Here is a 20532-nt window from a genome sequence, read left to right on the forward strand (position 1 = left end):
ATATTGCTAATAGTTATGGCTACCAACAACATCTGATCACCCAGATGTTGAGCATACAACACCCTGGTGAGAGGCCACCTTTCTCAACGTAATCGTGATCCGACTTGGACTGACTGTAATCACTCTCAGACAAAATGGCAAAGTTTTACAAATAATTGCTGTTTAAGTTAGAAGACATTCAACTGGTTGGATTCTGGTGGTTATATTCTTAACGATATACAAGGTTGCCAAACACCTACATCATTTTGCAGTTAAATTGCTGTCATGCAGCAACCATGTCACCATTTGTGGAGGATTTTCTGTTTCAAATCTGAGGTTCTGGCTAGACTTTGTCATTGTGATTTTTGGTGTAAGTAATGGCAACAGATCTCCAAAAGACAGCTTCAGATTTTCGACTTGTTCCTCTGATTATCACAAACAGATTGGCCAATTTGACCCCACAGATCCAGGGTTTCCAACCACTGGTTTCCCCTAATGCGACTGTAGCATTAGTGAAACATCAAAGGACCCTCTGTTAAACTTTGTGATAAGGTGATGAAGGCAAGCCATAAGCTAACGGGGCTCTATTCAAAACAGAAAAACCAAAGAAGAAGAATCAAAACAATGGAGGCAAAAAAGTGCAAGCGTCATGCTAAAACCATGACGCTTGCACCTGATAATACAATCCAAAAATCAAGCAGATATCTTTTGGTGTGCCACAATGTGTTTAAATCGCGGGGTCTAAAGAGAATCTTTCAGTCATCCTGAAGTTCTCCCTTCATGAAGGTTATAATGTTCACTTTTTGGTCTCTTATGGGACTTGTTGTTGAATCATACTACCTCATCTGTTTCTACCTGTCCATTACATTTATATCCGATGAAGAGAGGCCAAATATAGGAACCATTTTTCTCATAAAAAAATCAATTTGACTTCTCTTCCTTTCCTGTATATGGTTTGGATATCTCCCTCCTCAACAGTGAAGTAATTTCTTCTGATTTCTTTCTTTCTCTCTCTTTCTCTCTCCCATTCTCAAACACACACACACACACACACACACACACACACACTCCTCTCTGTTCGTCATCTGGAAATGATTGTATCCACCATTACAGCATGCCTTGGCTGACTTTACACGTGTTGGTGTTGACAGCCAGCCCTTTGTCCATGATAGAGAGACAAGCTCTGCAGAGACACGCACTGATAAAAAAAACACCTCGTACTGCAAACACATGAAGCCTCTGTCAGCTATCCTATACGCAGGACTGCATTAGAAAAAATACTCTGAACATGCAGAAACACTGATGGGTTGGGGTTTGGGGTTTTTTCTCGTTTTTTATAGACGTGCCTGTGCATGTTTCAGGGAATTCAATGATTTAATGCATGGAGTCATGTCTGAATCGCTTCCACAACAAACCACAGGATCATTGTAAGTATTATAAAAGCTCAACTATCTAAACCAATTCCTTCCATGTTATCAAATAATTTGTCCTTTAAAGTAAAGCGTCTACTTAAGGGAGAACCTTCAAAGAAATATATAAAATGACAGAAGGTCTTACAAAGGTATAAACCTGCAGGAAAACTCCAGTTCTCCTCAGTTTAAAGACATCTCTGGTGAGTTTCACATGACTGTCTACCAGTCCAGCCCATGGTTTTATTGTTTTGCTCACCCTAACTAGTTTAACAAAGCTACTCCTAAGACTACTGCACAAAATGCTAAATGGGTAAAGAGTTACTTAATTGTAGATGTTATAAAAGACACATTCTGAAGAATCCTGAGCACAAATCTGTGAGAATCTTGACATGACAAATAAGATGCATACATAGTCATTTCACAGGGCCCCCTGACTGCTTCAATAGGAATTAAGATGGTAACTCACACCCAGAACCTGAAATGCACTTGACTTATTATTCGTCATTAAGTGCAACCAACTCTGCAGAAGCAGAAGTATTGGCATTTTTAGGCCTGGAGCATTCAAGTGTGTGTTAACACAATGCCACAATCTTTCCAGAAGTGGACATCAGAGCAAAACATCTCCCCAAAATCAGACCTGCAAGAGAAACTGTAAAAAATCCAAGAGCTACATCTCAGAATCTACAGGTTTCAGTTAGCATCTTAAAAGTTAAAGTTCATGACCACACAATTTAAAAAACACTGAACAAGGGAGGTGTGTTTGGAAGGGTTGCCAGAAGAAAGTCTGTTCTCTCTAAAAAATAACATCTCAGCACAGCTTAAGTTTACAAAGCTGCATTCGAACTTCTGGAATAATGTGCTTTGAAGAGAAGAGACCAAAGCGAACCAAAGTATTGTAGAGTCAAATGTGAGGCCATCTGACAGCTTAATGGGCCATGCAACAGATCAATGACCCCAAGCAGAGCAGCAAATCTACAAATGAATGGCTGCAAAATCGAAGTCTCAATGTGCTGCAGTGGACCAGTCGAAGTCCAGAATGTCTGCAAACCTCAAAGAACTGCAGCAATGTTTTAAAAAAGAAGAGTTGGCCAAAATTCCTCTACAACGATGTGAGAGACTGATAAAGTCAACAGGAAACCATTACTTCAAGCTATTGCTGATAAAGATGCCTCTACGAGATAATGACTCATGGACTGCACTTAGTCTTACACGATTATATCTACTCTACCCAAAAGAAGCAAATCATTATTTTTTATAAGATTGAAACTCTGTAAAATATCATTCCAATCAAGTTGTTGCAGTAATGCATCCACAGTGGCATAAATATGTGCCCCAAGATGACTAGTGAGTGCAATGTTGTGCCTGGAAGGACTTTAAGCAACCCAAGTAGAACTTTAGGTTTCTACTTCTGGTAGATAGGTCTTAAAGAAAAACATTTAGGTATTGATCATCTAGTCCTGTAGTTATTAGTTAGTAATGGAAGCAATGCCTAGTAGGATTGGTTAATTAGATAAATACATTGGCTGTTTCCATCATTTGTGGGGGTAGTTCTCTTGATGAATCTTCTTTTCATTTGGTAATCACATGGCTTGCTTCCTTCAGAATTCAACCCTGTGCAAAATTAAATGCAATCTAGCAGACACTGGCAATTGGATTGGGGCCATATTACGAACCTTGTGACAGCAATGATGTACCTCTTTATAAGAAAAGCTGAGGCTATATGGCAATCAACCAGCTTATAGCAGTTGTTGTCTGGTTAATTGGTGCTGAAAACTGTCATTTCACAAACTATATCTAGCAACTAGATATAATAGAAACAGAATAATCCAAAATAGCATTTGAAGTCATCCATGAGTTTCTCCATGACTGCATTCAGTGAAAAGGAGTGTGTAGGAAATACCCAACCTGACCTGGCAAACCTCTGCAACTACCTTGGTAATCATCAGCTGCTGGAGTCACACTGGTCAGCTGAAACTTTTTAATATAAAACCAACCCTCATGCCTCATTCTGGATGCATCATCATGCAATGTTACAGTCACATCCCCTCGCCTGGATTTACATTTTACTAGCAGTGCATCATCCGTGGTGTATTCAGTTTAGCTTGCTGTGCTTACATACTGCTGCCATCATGCAGCCTGCATCTGCTCTTTGAACAATATGCCTCCACTGAGGCACACTCTGTAAACACACACTGCCTGATAGGAATCTGCCCTATAGGAGACAGAGTAAACACCGTCCCGAGGCCTCGTCCTCAGGTCATACAGAGGAAACAGAGGAGAGAGGAGAAGAGACAGATTGGAGAGAAGAAATGTGGAAAATCTCGCTGGACTCAGAGTGCTGTTCTGCACATGTACAGTATTTCATCACAGGGCCTCTTCCTGCATTATATCACTGCTGTTACCCAATCTCCTGCACTCCAGTGGCGTTTGTTATTTCTTACAGTGTGGGGAAATTTGGGGATGACTGGAACAATTCCTCTCTGGTTCTCTTTTTCTGCAGGGAAATTTACACTTTTACAGTTTTATCACAGCAGAATAAACTCCAAACCGAATTATGAAAGTTAGGAAAAGTTCTGATTAATAAAATACTATCTTAGGGAAACTGTACTTTGACTATTGGGTCAGAAGACGGATTACAAGCCCTAACCGTTGAGTGGTAAGATTAGAACAGCAGTATATGACTACCACTCCATTTACCAAACAGAGATGGAAAGCAGTAAAATGCTCATGTGAGAACTTTATCTAAGCTGATATCCACGTGGATAAAGTTGTTAGTATGAATATATATACAGTTCTTAATCCAAATGTATTATTTTATCTTTTGTGATGACAAAGCTATTCCCCAGGATGCTGAACTACTCACTTTATGTACATTTTTATTTTGCATATATTATGTCATTGTTTTACAGCTATAACATATGCGCTGACATGATGCAGAATTCAGAAAGCAGAACTGCAGAATCTGTGTCCATCTTTCAGATACAGTGTGTGCTTTTGGCACAAATAAAGCTCTTAAAACATTCTCAACGCAATAAAGAAATGACACATAAAATGAAATAACTTTGGTTTGCATTTTTAAAAAGTGCTAAAAACTTGTTTTCTTAGACAGTTGGGGGCAAAGGAAAAAATAGTGAACCCAGTTTTAAAACCAACAATTTTTTAAACAAGCAGCCACTGCGTAACATTTAGATGTTAATTTCTTTTCGCGCTACACAAGGAAATATATCCTGTAACTCTGTAGCTGCCAGCCAGTCTCTAACTGTGCCATTAAATGCTGAGCAGATACCGCAAAGTGGGTTTTTAGGGCTTTAATTTTGAAAAACAAAGCTACCTGATAGAGCTAAAAACAATGCTAGTTCATGTTTAACATTGTCAGTTAGTTAATGCTTTGCTGCTATACAAATACAGATTCTAACCACTTTAAGTCACAAGTTCTCAAATTTTGTCTGGCACAACCCACCTAAGAAGCCAAAAAAGGATCAACAGCCACACCTCACATTTTCTTTTATCAGTTATTAAGGAGTCAAAATGAATTTTACTTGTTTTCCTTTAAAAGTCCTTCATACACATTAGTTTCACTTCATATTTTCACCTGGTTATCCACACCACACCTGCAGTTGCTCCATATCCCACCAGTGGGGATGACCCACTGGTAAAGGAGAACTTTCCTTGAGCATTCTCCACTACAAGGTGCTTCAAGTTCTGGCAAATACGAAGCTGAAAATACATGCAAAACATTTACACACTAATATCAGGGCCAATTTAAATGAGCTGCAGGGTGTTTACAACAAAATCAGACTCAAACATTACTCAGTTTTCTGAGTAAGTGACACATATTTGTTTTTACAAAATTACATGTTTGACTGCAGGGCATAGTTTCAAAGACTTTTCTTCACAAAAACAGTGACAAATGAAACATCAAATGAAGAAAAATGACAGAAATGTCTGTGTTTTTCCTCGTCTTGATCCTCCCATCCTTCCTGGATTTCCCTCCTCCTTTCTTTCTTTTCCTCTCTCTTCACTTTGTGCCTTTTCCTCGACCCATTTAATCTTTTTTTCTACTTTGCCTCTGATTTTTATCCATTTCTCTCATGCCTGTTCAAGCTGTTCACCTCTGTGTGTGTCTGTGTGTCTACACATTGACAAATTGCTGCTGATATTAGAGAAAGACACACTACATGTAGTTCACAGCATGAGGCATCAGCACAAAAGACTACAGCACACACACACACACACACACACATGCACACAGGATACACTGGCTGTTTGAAGCCTATACGAGCTCTAGCAGAGGGTGCAAAATGTAAAAGTTTTATTCCTTTTGGCTATGCATTTGTTTGTTTTATTGGTAGAACATTAAGTCCCTTTATTTAACAATAAATGTGTGTGTTTGTTTTGCTGTTGTTGTGGGGACATTATAAGGAAATGTTGATATAAATCATTAAAGTTTACACTGGGGAAGGTTTAAGATACATAATTATAAGACAGTGCAATGTCCTCTGAAGTGTCTGATGTGATGGAAACACGTGTGTGTGTGTGTGTGTGTGTGTGTGTGTGTGTGTGTGTGTGTGTGTGTGTGTGTGTGTGTGTGTGTGTGCGGGCGTGTGTGTGTGTGTGTTCCTGTCTAGCTATCTTTGTGAGGACGAAAATCTGCATTCTACTATACTTGTGAGAACCAACAGTCACTTGTGAGGACACACTCACCGGTCCTCACAAATTTGAAGGCATTTAAAGGCATTTTTGAGGCTCAAAATGTGGTTTTAGTGTCAGGGTTACAATTAGGTTATGGTTAGGTTTAAGATAAGATAAGATAAGATGACCTTTATTAGTCCCACACGTGGGAAATTTGTTTTGTCACAGCAGGAAGTGGACAGTGCAAAAGTTATGAAGGACAATTAGAATAAAATAAAATAAGAATAAATACAGTACACAACTGTACAGAATAGAATAAAAATAGAATACTATATACAGTAGAATAAAATAGAATAAAATATACAATAGGATAAAAATAGAATACAAATGCTATATACAACAGAGTGAAAAATACAACGGTGCCAGAAAGATTATTGCACATTTGTGTTATTGCACATTTGTGGATGTGTGTGTTTGATCAGTTAAAGTCTTTGTTGTGGAGTCTGACAGCAGTGGGGAGGAAAGACCTGCGAAATCTCTCCGTCCCACACCGTGGGTGCCGCAGTCTCCCACTGAAGGAGCTGCTCAGTGCTGTCACAGTCTCATGCATGGGGTGGGAGATGTTGTCCAGCAGGGATGACAGCTTAGCCACCATTCTCCTGTCACTCAAAACCTCCACTGGGTCCGGAGGGCATCCTAGAACAGAGCTGGCCCTTCGGATCAGCCTGTTCAGTCTCTTCCTGTCCCCAGCAGAGATGCTGCCACCCCAGCAGACCACACCATAAAAGATGGCTGAGGCCACCACAGAGTCATAGAAGGTCTTCAGGAGTGGGCCCTCCACTCCAAACGACCTGAGTCTCCGCAGCAGGTACAGCCTGCTCTGCCCTTTCCTGTAGAGGGCGTCTGAGTTATGAGTCCAGTCCAGTTTGTTGTTCAGATGAACACCAAGGTACCTGTAGCTGTCCACAGTCTCAATGTCCATACCTTGGATGTTCAGTGGTTGCAGTGGAGGATGTTTGTGCCTGCGGAAGTCTACCACCAGCTCCTTGGTTTTACTGGCATTGATCTGGAGGTAGTTCAGCTGGCACCAGTCCACAAAGTCCTGAGTCAGTCCTCTGTACTCCTTGTCGTCCCCATCAGTGATGAGGCCGACTATAGCAGAGTCATCAGAGAACTTCTGCAGGAAGCACTGGGTGGAGTTGTGGGAGAAGTCTGCAGTGTAGATGGTGAAGAGGAACGGAGCCAGAACCGTTCCCTGTGGGGCCCCCGTACTGCAGACGACCCTGTCCGACACACAGCCCTGAGTCCTCACATACTGTGGTCGGTCGGTGAGGTAGTCCAAAATCCAGGTAGTGAGGTGATGGTCCACTCCAGAGTTCTCCAGCTTGTCCTTCAGAACCGAGGGAAGAATAGTGTTGAAGGCACTGGAGAAATCAAAGAACATGATTCTCACAGTGCTCCCAGCGGTCTCCAGGTGAGCGAGGGAGCGATGTAGGAGGTGAATGACGGCATCATCCGCTCCAATGCCAGGCTGGTAGGCAAACTGAAGTGGGTCCAGTGATGAGCTCACAAGGCGCCGAAGCTGAGCCAGGACCAGCCGCTCCAGGGTCTTCATCAGGTGGGATGTCAGAGCCACCGGCCTGTAGCTGTTGAGGTCCTTGGGGCGTGAAGTCTTTGGCACTGGTACAACACAGGAGGTTTTCCAGAGCTGTGGGACTCTTCCCAGCCTCAGGCTAAGGTTGAAGAGGTGCTCCATCACACCACACAGTTGGTCCGCGCAGGACCTGACGACCCTCGAGCTGATGCCATCTGGACCCGCTGCCTTCTTGCCATTAATCCTCCTCAGTTCCCTCCTAACCTGGGTGGTTGAGAGAGACAGTCTGGAGCCTTGTGTTTAGGGTAAGGGTCAGGGTTAGGCATTCATTTTTAATGGTTAGGGTTAGGGTAAGGGGCTAGGGAAAGCATTATGTCAATGAAGGTCCTCACTAAGATAGCTGAACGGGGTTGTGTGTGTGTGTGTGAGAGAGAGAGAGAGAGAGAGAGAGAGAGAGAGAGAGAGAGAGAAAGAGAGAGAGAGAAAGGGAAAGGGCCAGGCTCTCAGCCAAGACAGGAAGTTGTTAGTAGGCTTTCTTCTCTGACTCCGTACCTGAAACCACAGCTCACTTTCATAAACTGAGATCACAACAGCACTTTCACTCTCTCTCTCCCACACACACACTGTGGGTAATTAACAGCCACTCTTCCCACAAAGACTACTATAGGGGCTTGTGCGCCACCTCCAAATAATCCTAACTTTGTAAACCAATGGCTCTCACTCACACATTAAAACTGAGCAGTCACACAAAGCCTTGCAAGAAAACACCCATACTCATGCTTTCAGAGTGAGTCAAAAACACAAAAATCATCTACTAGGATGACAGTAGTGTATCTGAGGCTGTCTGCAGAAATACATAGAAACCTGTGCATCTGACTTCTCAACATTTGAAATGTTTCACATTATTGGGATAAAAATTTTACCCAGAAAGATAACTTTATGAAAGTATTTATGAAAATATGTGAGGACCTAGAAGGCTTCCCTGCAGAACACCAAGTTCAACAACACTAGCTGAACGATTCTTCCTTGTGTTTGACGAGTATGAAACTCGTCAAACACAAAACAGAAACACAGGTTGTTGATTAAAATGTTGTGATCACAAAACACTCAAGTCTTTTTTAAAATCTGCTATCAATTTTAGGAAAATATATATTCTTAATTTTTTGGGGGGAACACTTTAAGTATTCTTATTTAACTTTTATAACATTTATAGGCTGTTGGTGGAAGAAAAATCAACACTGCAGTACTAAATAGTGACAAAATTCAGGTAATGTGATGATACTTTAGGTATTTCTTTGGTCCGAGAGGTCGTAGGTGTTAGATATACTGGTAACAATAATCTGTGGCTGTAACACAAACAGCACTAAAAATGCACATAGCCCTCATGTCATTGGACATGGGCTTGTTAGGTTCCTGAGCAGGTCTGGAAAGAGACCAAACTGTCTTCATATAAAGAAATTGGTTAGAGTGTTCAGGAACAACCCAAGACGCACCATGGCTAAAGCCACACCAGCATCACTGTCCACAGTGAAGGAAGTTTGTCCATCACCACGAAAGAAGCCGGAAAATCGATTCTAGAAAGACCAAAGAATTTACTCTAAGACAGTTTATGTCTGTGTTTGGTTAATGTCTACATGTTTTTTCAACCTTAATTTAACCAGGAACTGAAAATCCTGAGATTAAGAATGACGTTTTTGCTTGGGTGTCCTGGGAAGAACAGGCAATTTCCAAGCAGAAAAGCCTTATCCAGGTTTGAACCCAGGACCCGTCTGCAGTGAGCAGCAATGTCAAACACTGATCCACCATGCTGTTTATACATGGAAAACACCTCATTAAAAGTATACACATGTTGAAATTTTGAAGTTATTGTTTGTGAATTCCAAAAAATGAAACTATTAAATGATGCCCTCCCAAAAAAAACATGATCAGCATTGGTTTAAAGTTTGTTTATGTTTGCAGCTCTGAAACTGCTAGTTTTCTGTGACATTATATAATACAGCATTTTGATGAATAATTCCACCTAGTTTATGAGAATGTGCAAATGAGATTTGCCTCTGGAAATTTGGCAGATCCAAATATTGATTTCAACTAAAAACAAAAATAAGATTTATTTTTTTTAAATAAAAAGTTGGAGTGGTGGCGGGAAGTTTTTCAGTCCTGCTACCGCTGCCCTCTGAATCACCAGCTGTAGGAAGAGAGATGGTGGGGGAGGATGAGGAGAAGTGAATGTTTTGACTCAAGGAAAGAGTTCACGGACTGTAGATATGATTAAAAAAACTGTGGGATTACAAAACACCTCGATATCCAAAGCCGCAAAGTCTAAAATCAAACATTGACCATAGCTAAAAACAGGTTTTATTATTTTCATCTCCTGTCACAGAGGAGAGTTGGAAGATGGAAAAAGAAGAGAAAAATGTGAGAAAGGAGGGGAAGGGGATGAGATGCAGGGATACTAAGTCATGAGGGCGACATCCACCCATGGGAACGAGATAGAAGGGGGGAGGGAAAGTCTTTTAAATCATTTCCTTCCCATCGGCTCTTTGATTAAGATGATTTAGGTTCAAATAGAGGAGCAAAACAATTTCTGTGTTCTCTACATGCTGAATGATATGAACAAAATTAAAATGTCCCCTTTGTTCAGATAAGCCATCGTTTACTTGATGTTAGTATTTTCCCTGTATAATTGTCTCTACCTTAAATATAAAACATCTTGAGGCATAGTTTCTGGTGTAATGTTGCTTTCATTAAAGTATTTTGTAATAAATTTCTACACTTCTATGTCCTTTAGATAATAAAAACCTGCAAAAGTGGATGAATCTTTCACATATTGGTGCAGCAATTAGCAAGAACAAAAGAAAGCAACACAGTGATCTCCTGAGGCCACACCCCTATTCAGTGATGTCACAGCAGGTGCTTTGCCTTCAGCACCTCAGGGATAACACCTGCTGTGAGCTCAGGAACTAGGAATTGTCCACAAGCGGATTAAAATTTGCTTTTCATGCAAATGTCTAACACGACTGGGACTGTGAGGCCGAGCAGGGAACATTTTGTTACAAGAAACTCAAAAAAAAAATCAGTGCGAGGTCAAAGAAGGAATGTGGTTTCCCACATAGTATAAAGCTGGAAACAGGCACAAAAAGAAAACACCAAACTTTGGTTCCCATTCACATACTTGGGATACTCCTGCCCCACTTTGGGTCAACAGCAGCCAACAAAAAATGGCAGGAAATGAGCCCAGTATGAAAAAAGCTGAAGAGGAGGTGTTTCAGAGGGCAAACTCCTCAAGTTCAGGCCCTTCTGAGTGACAACTTCCAGTGGAAAGTGGACACACACACATTCCTCCCGCTATCACGCTTTCCAAAGCGACGACTGACATCTTCTTCCTCTCTGTATCAGTGCGACTCCTCCCCTCCTCTCCAGGCACAGGAAGCCAGCTCCGATTCCCTCCAGTGCTTCACCGTGCAGAGATCTTGGAAGCGGCTCAGGAGATCCGACTCCTGTACAAAGTCTACACTGGGTGGAAAAAATCCCCTCATCCAGGCTGGGAACATGTGTTTTACTGTGTGTGCAACTCCACTTTCTTTGGCAGGTGGAGAGGGGGGATTGTCAGTGGTTGTTATTGGAGAAAAAGCACAGATCCAAGATTTTTTTTTCAAATGAATGAGGGAAAATAATGTGAGTGTTTCTCATCCTTACAAATTGGAAAACCCTCAACTATCTTAACCTAACCAAACACTAACCACAGGTGGCGCTCATATGGATCCATCTTAACTTTCCCAGTCATGGTTTAGCAGCCATAACCATGCATGGGGGAGGGGGGGGGGGGCTGCTGAGCCTGATTTCAACATGTTTGAGCAGTGTGCTCAAACATGGGGCTGTAGTAGGAGATAAGTCTTCCATAAAGACCTCCGATGGTGGGCTCTGTTTTAAGCCTTTCCAAAACCAAACGCATGAGAGCAAGTTTAAGAAATGGATTATACTTATAAGCTGCAAATTACCTACCTTACTTCTTACAGTCGAAGCTCCAAGGCCCGGGGCGTTTTATTAGAGCTTCCCGCAGTTTTTAAAAGTCCCACTCAGCATTGTGTGGTATTCATCCCAAGTTTACTCGATCATTGTGATCTAAAAACTGACTGTAGCTTCAGAGTTAGAGTAAAAAAACACACCACTTAGTCCTTCAAAAGTGAAAACACACAAAGGAATATATATTCAAAAAACTACATTCACAAATTAAATAATGCCAAATATTAATATTGCTATTAAACAATTAACCTCATCCCCAGGACCTGAGTTGGTGGTGGGGCCCATTTATTGAAGATTCTTTGGCGTTGTGCTGTTACTCAGTGGGCTATGGCATAAGTGCAGGTGATCAGTAAATGTTATTTGTGAACAAGCAGTGTTACTGTTGTTATAGGACTGTTTTAACCCAACCCCTGATCTTCCCCTTTCCTTAACCAAGTAATTTTTACTAGCTAAACCTAACCAGTGATTGGAAGTGAAAGTAAAAAGTCAGGTAGGGAGAGTGGGGGTGCAAATCATGAAGGTCCCAATGAACATGAACAAAGTCTCCTGGCTGGTAACCACTGACAAAGTAGAGATGCATCGACTGCAGTGTTCTTGGTTGATTCTGATTTTTTGACCTGCCAATTTTTTCCCCCCTAAGACCTGTAAATCCCACATATACCAACAAAAATAAACTTTTCATAATTTCAAAGCAGATATTAAACTTTGTCTCCCCCATCCCCCACCCCCAAACGATGAGTTGCAAGAATGAGTTGCTGTAAACCTACCATTACCTGACATATTTAAGCTTACAAAGCAAAAGCAGGTGCAGCTAAGTCACATAACAAAACAAATATCAGGTACCTACACTAATTTCCAGAATGTTTATAACTTCACGCTATACCAGGAGATCAACATTAACGCTTTTCTGTATCCCCATAATTGTCCTCCTAACTGCTTTGACCTTTTGCTTATACTGAGGCTCCTTCCTTTAGCTTTAGCTTGAGCCACTTACCCTTTGTTAGCTTCTTAAAAATGTCCATGTTCAGCCGAGTGAGGGTGATTTAGCTGGCATAGATTCGGTTTGTTGTTACAAACACTGGTGAAATTTGTGACTTCCTCATTCACAGTGAAGAACTCCCTAACAACCAGTGAGTATGAATGTAACTACTACGTGTCCGGTTGATAATCGAACTTACGTGAGACTGACTGAAAATCAGCCGAGTCTATATCTAATCTTATAACATGACTTTACACTGTAGCTAATGTTGGCACAGCTGCTCTGGAAATCTCCCAGTGTTTACTGCAACAGCTTTACTGCATTTATACTTAAAGTAGGGGAGTGTAACTGATGAGTTTAATCTTTATCTTTTAACTTCAGTCGAAGCATGTATAATTAGGCCACTGCTGATGCCACTGATGTCATGAGATATACTATATTAGCATTAGCCACGAGCCTCTGACAGAAAGCTAAACGGAACATTTGCCAGAAAAATCAAAGGAAAGTATCAAAAATGACATAAAATGTCTGTTTCACCTTGTCTAGTTTTTTAAAGCAAAATAGTCACAAAGAATAAAATCATCGTCAACCAAGCAGTTACTACTGATGCGAGTCTAACGTTAGCAAGAGGCTAAAGTAGCTAAAAAACAGACAACTCAAAGGAAAATGAAACAGATGTAAAATAATTATGTTTCTATTTCTTTAAATATTCAAATAAAGTAGCCAGAATCTAGCTTCTATACAGTAGAGCCGCCAACATTACAAACCCACTACAACTACTGAGGGGTGGGGGCTTTGATCCTTTACAAAGTTATGAGTCTTATTAATAAAAGTAAAAGTGGTCTCTTTGTGTTCATTGCAGAGAGTTTATTATTTTTTTTAAAGGATTTAGCCATTATTTTAATGAAGCCAAGAGCTGAGCGCTCTATCCATCACTCAGGCTCTGAGCCTGGTTCTGCAGGAGGTTTCTACCTGTTAAAAGGGAGTTTTTTCTCCTCGCTGTCGCCAAGTGCTTGCTCATAGTTTGTTGGACTGTTGGAGTTACTCTTAGTAATGTAGGGTTCTTATCTTACAATACAAAGTGCTTTAAGGAGACTTATTCCTCATTTTTCTGTTGGTAAAATGCAAATCAGTGTTTTCCATCCCTGCTGAGACAGTAGGAGGTAAGAGAGAGGGAGAAAGAGGCGGTGAAGTGAGGATGACGATGGAAGATGAAGGCCCAGGCGGGCTTGTATTGATTATTAAGCCGTGCGCTTCGGCCCACGTGTTAGCGATACAGTAAGAACCCACACAGGATTTTAGAAAAGAGAGCGAAGAGTGAGGAGCATCAAACACCGATGAGCTCATGTATTAAAACACACGCACACACACCGGCCAACACATGCGTGAGTTTGTCTCTGTAAAGTAAACCAGAGGACGAACTGCATTTTGTTTTATCTCCCATCCTCTCCTCCTTCCAGCTCTACATCTGGTCTGTTTTAAGAGGGACTTTCTCTTTCTGTCTTATCATGCTGTACGTGCTCGCAAACACACACACACACACGGCCTGCTGACAGCCTCGTAAACTCATGTTCACAGTCAGCTTGCTTTATTCATCCGCTCACTCTCGAGCTGCAGTGCAAACACAGTCAAAGCTGCCTTCGATAAGTTTGTGCAAAGTTTGCAGAGCGAAACAGGCTGGCGGCCACAGTGCAGATTTCCCATCATGCATCTGGCCATCTCTGTACCATCAGATGAAAGCATCCACGAACGTGTTAGATATTACAGAACAGGTTTTTTTTATTGCGTCATTGGACCGATTTCCAGCCTTTTGTTTTTCACAGAATGTGTTTGATTCCACTGCCACGTATAAAATCAAAACCAAACCCTCTTTATGCTAACTCTGACCGACGTCCTCACATGGTTTTCTCTTTTCAAGTGTCACTCCCTAATCTGTCGTAACTGGTAGGCACACGCAGCACAGTCTCACAGCAGAAGTAATAATGACTTTTAATCTGCTGATGTGTGTTCTAGGAAATTAATTTTCCTTTTGTTTCGTGTCCCTGAAGATCATTTTTCATCAGACCAGTCTTATATGTGCACAGCCGAGCCCTTGTAAACAAAATGAATATTTTTCATTTTTAAATGGTGGGGAAACTCAGCTGCAAACTTTTGCAGCTTGTACCAGAGACCACAGTTAAATCATATACATGCCAGATGTTTACACTTCTTTTCTGTTATTCTGCTTGAGCAGGAAAAACTGTATTGTTATTCAAATGACTCTAATTTGGTTTTACAGTTTTTCCTACTGATAAAGTCGTCTTTTTCGTATGTTTAGATATCTCGGTGGTTAAATGTGCAGTTAAACTTCTCACACCCACAAAAAGAGGAGTTTCAGTGGTCTGGTATGTAGTTATGTATGTGGCCCACAGTGTAAAATGGGTTTGACGTCGCTGCCATACACAGGACAGAAGATGAATTAAGCTTCCAGGTCTGAAAAGAGAAGCCAACAAGGGAATCCCTTAAAGCTGCATTCTATTTTAATGACCACCAGGGGGCGATAGCTGTGGCTGTAAAGGTCTTCCTGTCCAGTTCACTATGTTGCCCAAGGACACTTTGACACATGGAGTGGAAAAGCCAGAGATGTCTATTGGTAGGCAACCTGCTCTATAACCTCAGCCACAAATGCTACAGCACCAACATGCTTGGTATGTGTCGTATGTGTGGTTGGGGGAGCCAGGGATCGAAGCACAGACCTTCCAATTGGTAAATGACCCACTCTACCACATGAGCCACCCCAAAGAAACCAATGGGAAAAACGGCCACTCATTGTGTTACACTGAATCGTCCACTTTGTACATTTTGATAATTTTAATGACAAATTCTTAATTACCAACAACAGAAAGAACATACTCCAAAATACACGTTGGAGGTTATGAACTGATATGCATCTTTCTTTGGGTTTTTCTTATTTGGTCTTTTACCGATGCCATCCACAGGTCTATCTTATAAGGGCCAGATGCCAAGTGTCATGACATTTGGGCCACATCTGGCCCACCCAGGCATCTGCCATACCTCATGTCAAGCCTTGTTCACTGATTCTTAAACCACATCTGGACCACAAGACATCTGCCAGAGTCATAACCAATCCACAACTGCCAGAATAGGTCCAAATGTGTCTGCTACACAGACTAAACACGACACTCAAAGTTAGAAGAAAGGATGCTTCAAAACATGCCCAACGCCAGTGGATGATCATACTGACAGCACCCTTGGTAAGATGTCACTCAGTACATTTAATCAACTACTTTAGTAAAGTACACTTAATATACATCTACTTTTTTGTGTTCTACTGCTACTGGGCTATATTTTAGATGCAAATACTGAAGGTTTAACTCCTTATCTTTTATTTTAAAGCTTTAATTAGTTACAATGTGGTGAATTTAAAACAAATCTACTAATATACAGTGTTGTTGTATAATTCAAGATAAGTGTAGTCTGCAACCTCAAGTACTTAAAAAAAAAAGCTGCTGCACTTTAGTTTTGTAAAGATGCTCTCATCCGAGAGGCTTCTTCATTAGTAAATCCACTGACTTCCTCCCACAGACCAAAGACATGCAAGTTAGTGGGGATAGGTTAATTGGAAACTCTAAATTGCCCATAGGTGTGAATGGTTGTCTGTGTCTATGTTTTAGACTGGCGACCTGTCCAAGGTGTACCATGCCTCTTGCCCTAAGACAGCTGGTATGGGCTCCTACGACCCTGAAAAGGATAAGCGGAAGAGAATGGATGAATGGAGAATGGCACATCAGCTGTATGTGCAGTACACAGCAATGAGTGTGCAAAGTGAGAAATGTAGCCGCCATAGTTAGAGGTAGACCAGGGTTATATAGCTCTGGCCTGAGGGTACAAGTGTGGATGGTACATGAGATCTTCAAGAAACTAAAGAAGTCCAGCTGTCTTCTTTCTAGGCACTCAGATACCTGCACAGCGATATCTGCTAGCGATACATTGAGTGTAACAATAAGTACTCTGAGAGCACAAACCTCTGCCAAGGCAGCTCACTCTGTGGGCCATATTTACTTTTAAGGGAACTCTATTGTATTTTGTATATATATTCATGAACATACTTTAAGTTTGCAGCCTGCACTTTGCACCTGTAAAAAACAACTTTGTGTTATTTACCTTTAATATACCTGACATAATTATCAGTATGACAATTTATTATTACCTTTTTCTCTCTCTTAGCAATATTTTCCTTCAAGACATGACATATTTTAGGGGTCAACCTGAAAGAAGGGTACATGTGAAACCCAAAGGTGAGGTCAGAGGTCAAACGTGACATGATGTTTTACATCTTTATATGGTACTTTCTATAATTTGGACGATACACGCCACACTATCATACTGCAAGGCCTTGAAGTTGACCTTGAAGACCTTTTAATGTTAGATGACGTCACTCTACACCCCTGCAAAGATTTATCAGAATGCATTCAAAACTTTCTGAGCTACTGTGTTTGACACGATGACCATGTAAACGTGTGGTCAAAAGCACTGAATCCCTTTTACTCATTCTTTACTTTTCCTTTAGCAAAGTCTTTAACCCTAACCCTCATTTCAGCACTTAAGCAGCACATCTGTATTTGTGCCCAGGGCTGCAGGTGAGCCTGAAACATGTGCCTGCAACAGATTCCCAGAACATCTTGGTTTCTCTGATAACTAAACACCAAATAACTAAATCTTCTGCTCATCTCTCACTTATAAAATCCACAATCTAGAGTAACCTGTTAATGAGACTCCAGCTTTCACAGCTCACATCTTGGACGCACATGATTAATAGTGGGTCAATGACCACCTCCTAAGGGAAAACCCCACTAGGGTTTAGATACTTGAGCCTCTCCGCTTTTTGGTTTTAGAACTGAAGAAGCATCTTCAGCAAACTTATATAAGTCCAGTCGCTTTCTTTCCAAGCTCTTAGGATCAGAGTAGACACGGTTTCCCCTCCCTGGGAGACAGTTACACGCCTCTGCTCACACATCGTTCACGCAGGCAGAGGAGCCGGCAGCTGAGGTCAAACTGTGTTTACAGATAAACAAGAGGGAAGACCACAGCGACAAAACTCTAAAACACTCATGACATCCACGCATTTTCACCCACTTCACATTCCACTCTCCACACCCACAACGTGCTGCCTTCAGGGGCATCTGGTAAACCTGTACACCCCTGAGCCAAAGTCGCATGCCGTCCCGAACAGCTATGAAGCCTCGGTCACTGCCGAGCGGACATGAACTCCACCTCCTCAACCATCACGTGTCAGCAAATTAAATCAAACATGTAGTTTCATCTTCCCAAAGTGACCTGCGGTGTTTCCCGCAGTAACTGAAGGCAGAGCGCTCTGCTGACAGCTGACAATAACAAACATCACACTCGCTCACGCGCACGTGCAGGGCTGGCCCTCTGTCACTGTGGAGACTGTCACAGTGAAACCCCAGAGTGTCAGAGCGCGCGCTGACTCCACAAAACTTTCACCCAACTCATGCCACCACACACAAGACTAAAAACAAACCAACAAACAGCTGCGCTCTTCTGCAGGAGTGAGCGCAGGTGTGAGCTCCGTCAGCTGAACTTAAGCTTCTTCATTTCTTTTTTTTTTTATCTCTCTTACTTCTCGGTGGAGGTTTGCTGACCAGCTCTGCGACGTGCCTCTGCAGTCGGACCACTCTGCCCTCCAGCGCGCAGGACCGGTGGCAGATGGACACAAGGTCTCCCTCCAGCTCCTCCAGGATGCTCACCGAGTGCCGGGACAAATCCGAGAGCTGACGGAGCACCGAGCACAGGGTGAAGCTGCACACGTCCGCCAAGTCCCCGAAAATCTCCCCCTGTTCCTGCTGCTGCTGGTGCTGCTGCTGCAGCCTCTTGCCGTCGGGCTTGCAAACATCTTTCGGAAGTATCGTGCGTTTACAAAAAGGCATGATTTCTCTCTCCCGCCTCCTCTGATTCCAAAAATATCAAACTCCTCAGACAGTCAAGTTATATCCCTGTGGACCTTCTCCCTCCGGGTGGCGCACAGCCACACGCCACGGATCCTCCGGGAGGTAAAAGTGCGCTGCTGGCTGAGCGGCTCGGAGCGAGTTGCGCGTCGTGCGCCCTCATTGTTTTTGACTGCAAGCGAAAAAATTTTTCTATTTTTTTCAGTGGAGAGGAGAGAGTCGGCTGCTGCGAGGACTGTAGTCAAGATCGGAAGAGTGTGACAGACGAGATTTCCTGTTAAAGCTTCAAAATTAAAGCCCGAATTTACTGCGATTCTTATCGGGGAATCTGCGCACATATGAAACCCCTGAACCGATTAGTTTTATGCAGATTCAGCTTCACGTATAGAAATATGGTTCTGTTTTATGACACATTTTGCGCTGTTATCGCTACTTTGATAGCATTTCATTTACTCTTTACACCCTTTTAATATTTCAAACATGCTTTTATTGTGAAAAGATTCACCCCGCGTCAGATCTTTTTATGTCGGGCTTGACGCAGCGACACAGTGCGCAACAGTCTGGTGTTTCCCTTGGAGGAAACCTGCCTGAAGGAGGGAGAGATGAAGAGAGGAGGAGGAGAAGATGGAGGAGGACAGAGAAGGGGATGGATCATCTTCTTCATGCAGCATCACCGCAACCACCACCACAGCCGCGCGTGACTGCCTTGTCTGTGCCCACGCGTGCATGTGCAAAATCGAAATGATCGAAGCGAGTGGGAGCTCGTGTCCGAAAACTTTTGCGTTCTTCTGTCGGGAGCGCGCTTTGATTTCCTCACTTTATGGGTGGGGGAGCTTGCGTGGAGAGGTGTTAAGCTCAGCCACATGCAGCACCTTGCAGACTGTGAGCCAGAACACATCCACGGTAGTCTTCACTGACTGCAGCCAGTTTTTTAACATGTGGAGCAGAGGTGCCAAACATGAGGCCCGAGGGGACCAGAATTGGCCTGGCAAAGACTCCAATCCGGCCCACTGAAAGGTTTTTGAAAACGTGAAGGAGAGCGTAGATTTTAAACTTTAAACTGTATTATCATAAGTTTTAAGCTTTTCCTGCTGATATCCCCCCTGCTGATATTCAAAATAATTAAGATAAACAATTAAATAACAGAGAAGTTTTAGGTGAACTAACCAAAACTTTGTGTTTCATAAATACAGGAGAGAGTCTGGGCAGTGAGCTACTAGAACTGTTTCTCTAACTCTACATATTTATTGTGTAGAAAAACTGAGACAAACTACTGAAAATGCACTTTTTTTCTCTTATATTGATATCCCAGGGATTAAATGTTTGGTTAAAAGTCTGTAAGCAGACTGAGAGGGGAGTTTCAGTGGTAGGAGGCGCTGACTTTGTCTACCTATTAAAATGGCAGCTGAGTGTAGGCATGAAATGTTTTTGGATTGTCCAGTAGCAGTTTTGACATCAATTGGCCCAAAAATGAAGATCAAAATAAGAAGCAAGATTTCCAAAACAGAGCCAAACGTGTCAGCGGAGGCTGTGCGGAGTGAAAAACGAGGTCGCTTTAAAGAACTGGGTCTCAAAATGAGGAGGATAAGAAAAACTGAGGAACAGAAATTCCCAAGTCAGACCGTCTCACACCCCCCACCCCCTACATCCCCAAATCTTTCTTCTCCATAAGCTGAATACATGTGCAGACCTCCGCTCCAGACCCAGATTTCCAGATGGGGACACAGCAGTGCTCAAACACATTACACATGCCTAACGTCATTTTATCTGAGCCTGCAGGTCGTTACAGTGACAGCTCAGATCACGAGTCCTTTGTTTCAGTCGTCTAGCTCCACAGATGTGAGGACTGATTTTTTAGAGTACCTGGTTTGACACAAACAGTTCTTTCTGCGAGGGTCCATTTGTGCCAAAACTATGTTCGTGTGTCAGGATTTTTGGCTGAAC

General features: G+C 42.2%; 1 protein-coding gene across 1 annotated transcript in view; it reads right to left on the minus strand.

Moving 5' to 3' along the window:
* nhsl2 (NHS-like 2) overlaps positions 1 to 18570 on the minus strand; it is a 221637-nt gene extending 203067 nt beyond the window's left edge. Inside the window, exon 1 of the mRNA XM_063468240.1 lies at positions 18264 to 18570. Coding sequence (XP_063324310.1) covers positions 18264 to 18570 — 307 coding nt within the window. The remainder of the gene's footprint in view (positions 1 to 18263) is intronic.
* Positions 18571 to 20532: the final 1962 nt, after the last annotated feature.

This window comes from Pelmatolapia mariae, linkage group LG3_W, assembly GCF_036321145.2.
Source record: "Pelmatolapia mariae isolate MD_Pm_ZW linkage group LG3_W, Pm_UMD_F_2, whole genome shotgun sequence".
NCBI classification, from domain to species: domain Eukaryota; kingdom Metazoa; phylum Chordata; class Actinopteri; order Cichliformes; family Cichlidae; genus Pelmatolapia; species Pelmatolapia mariae.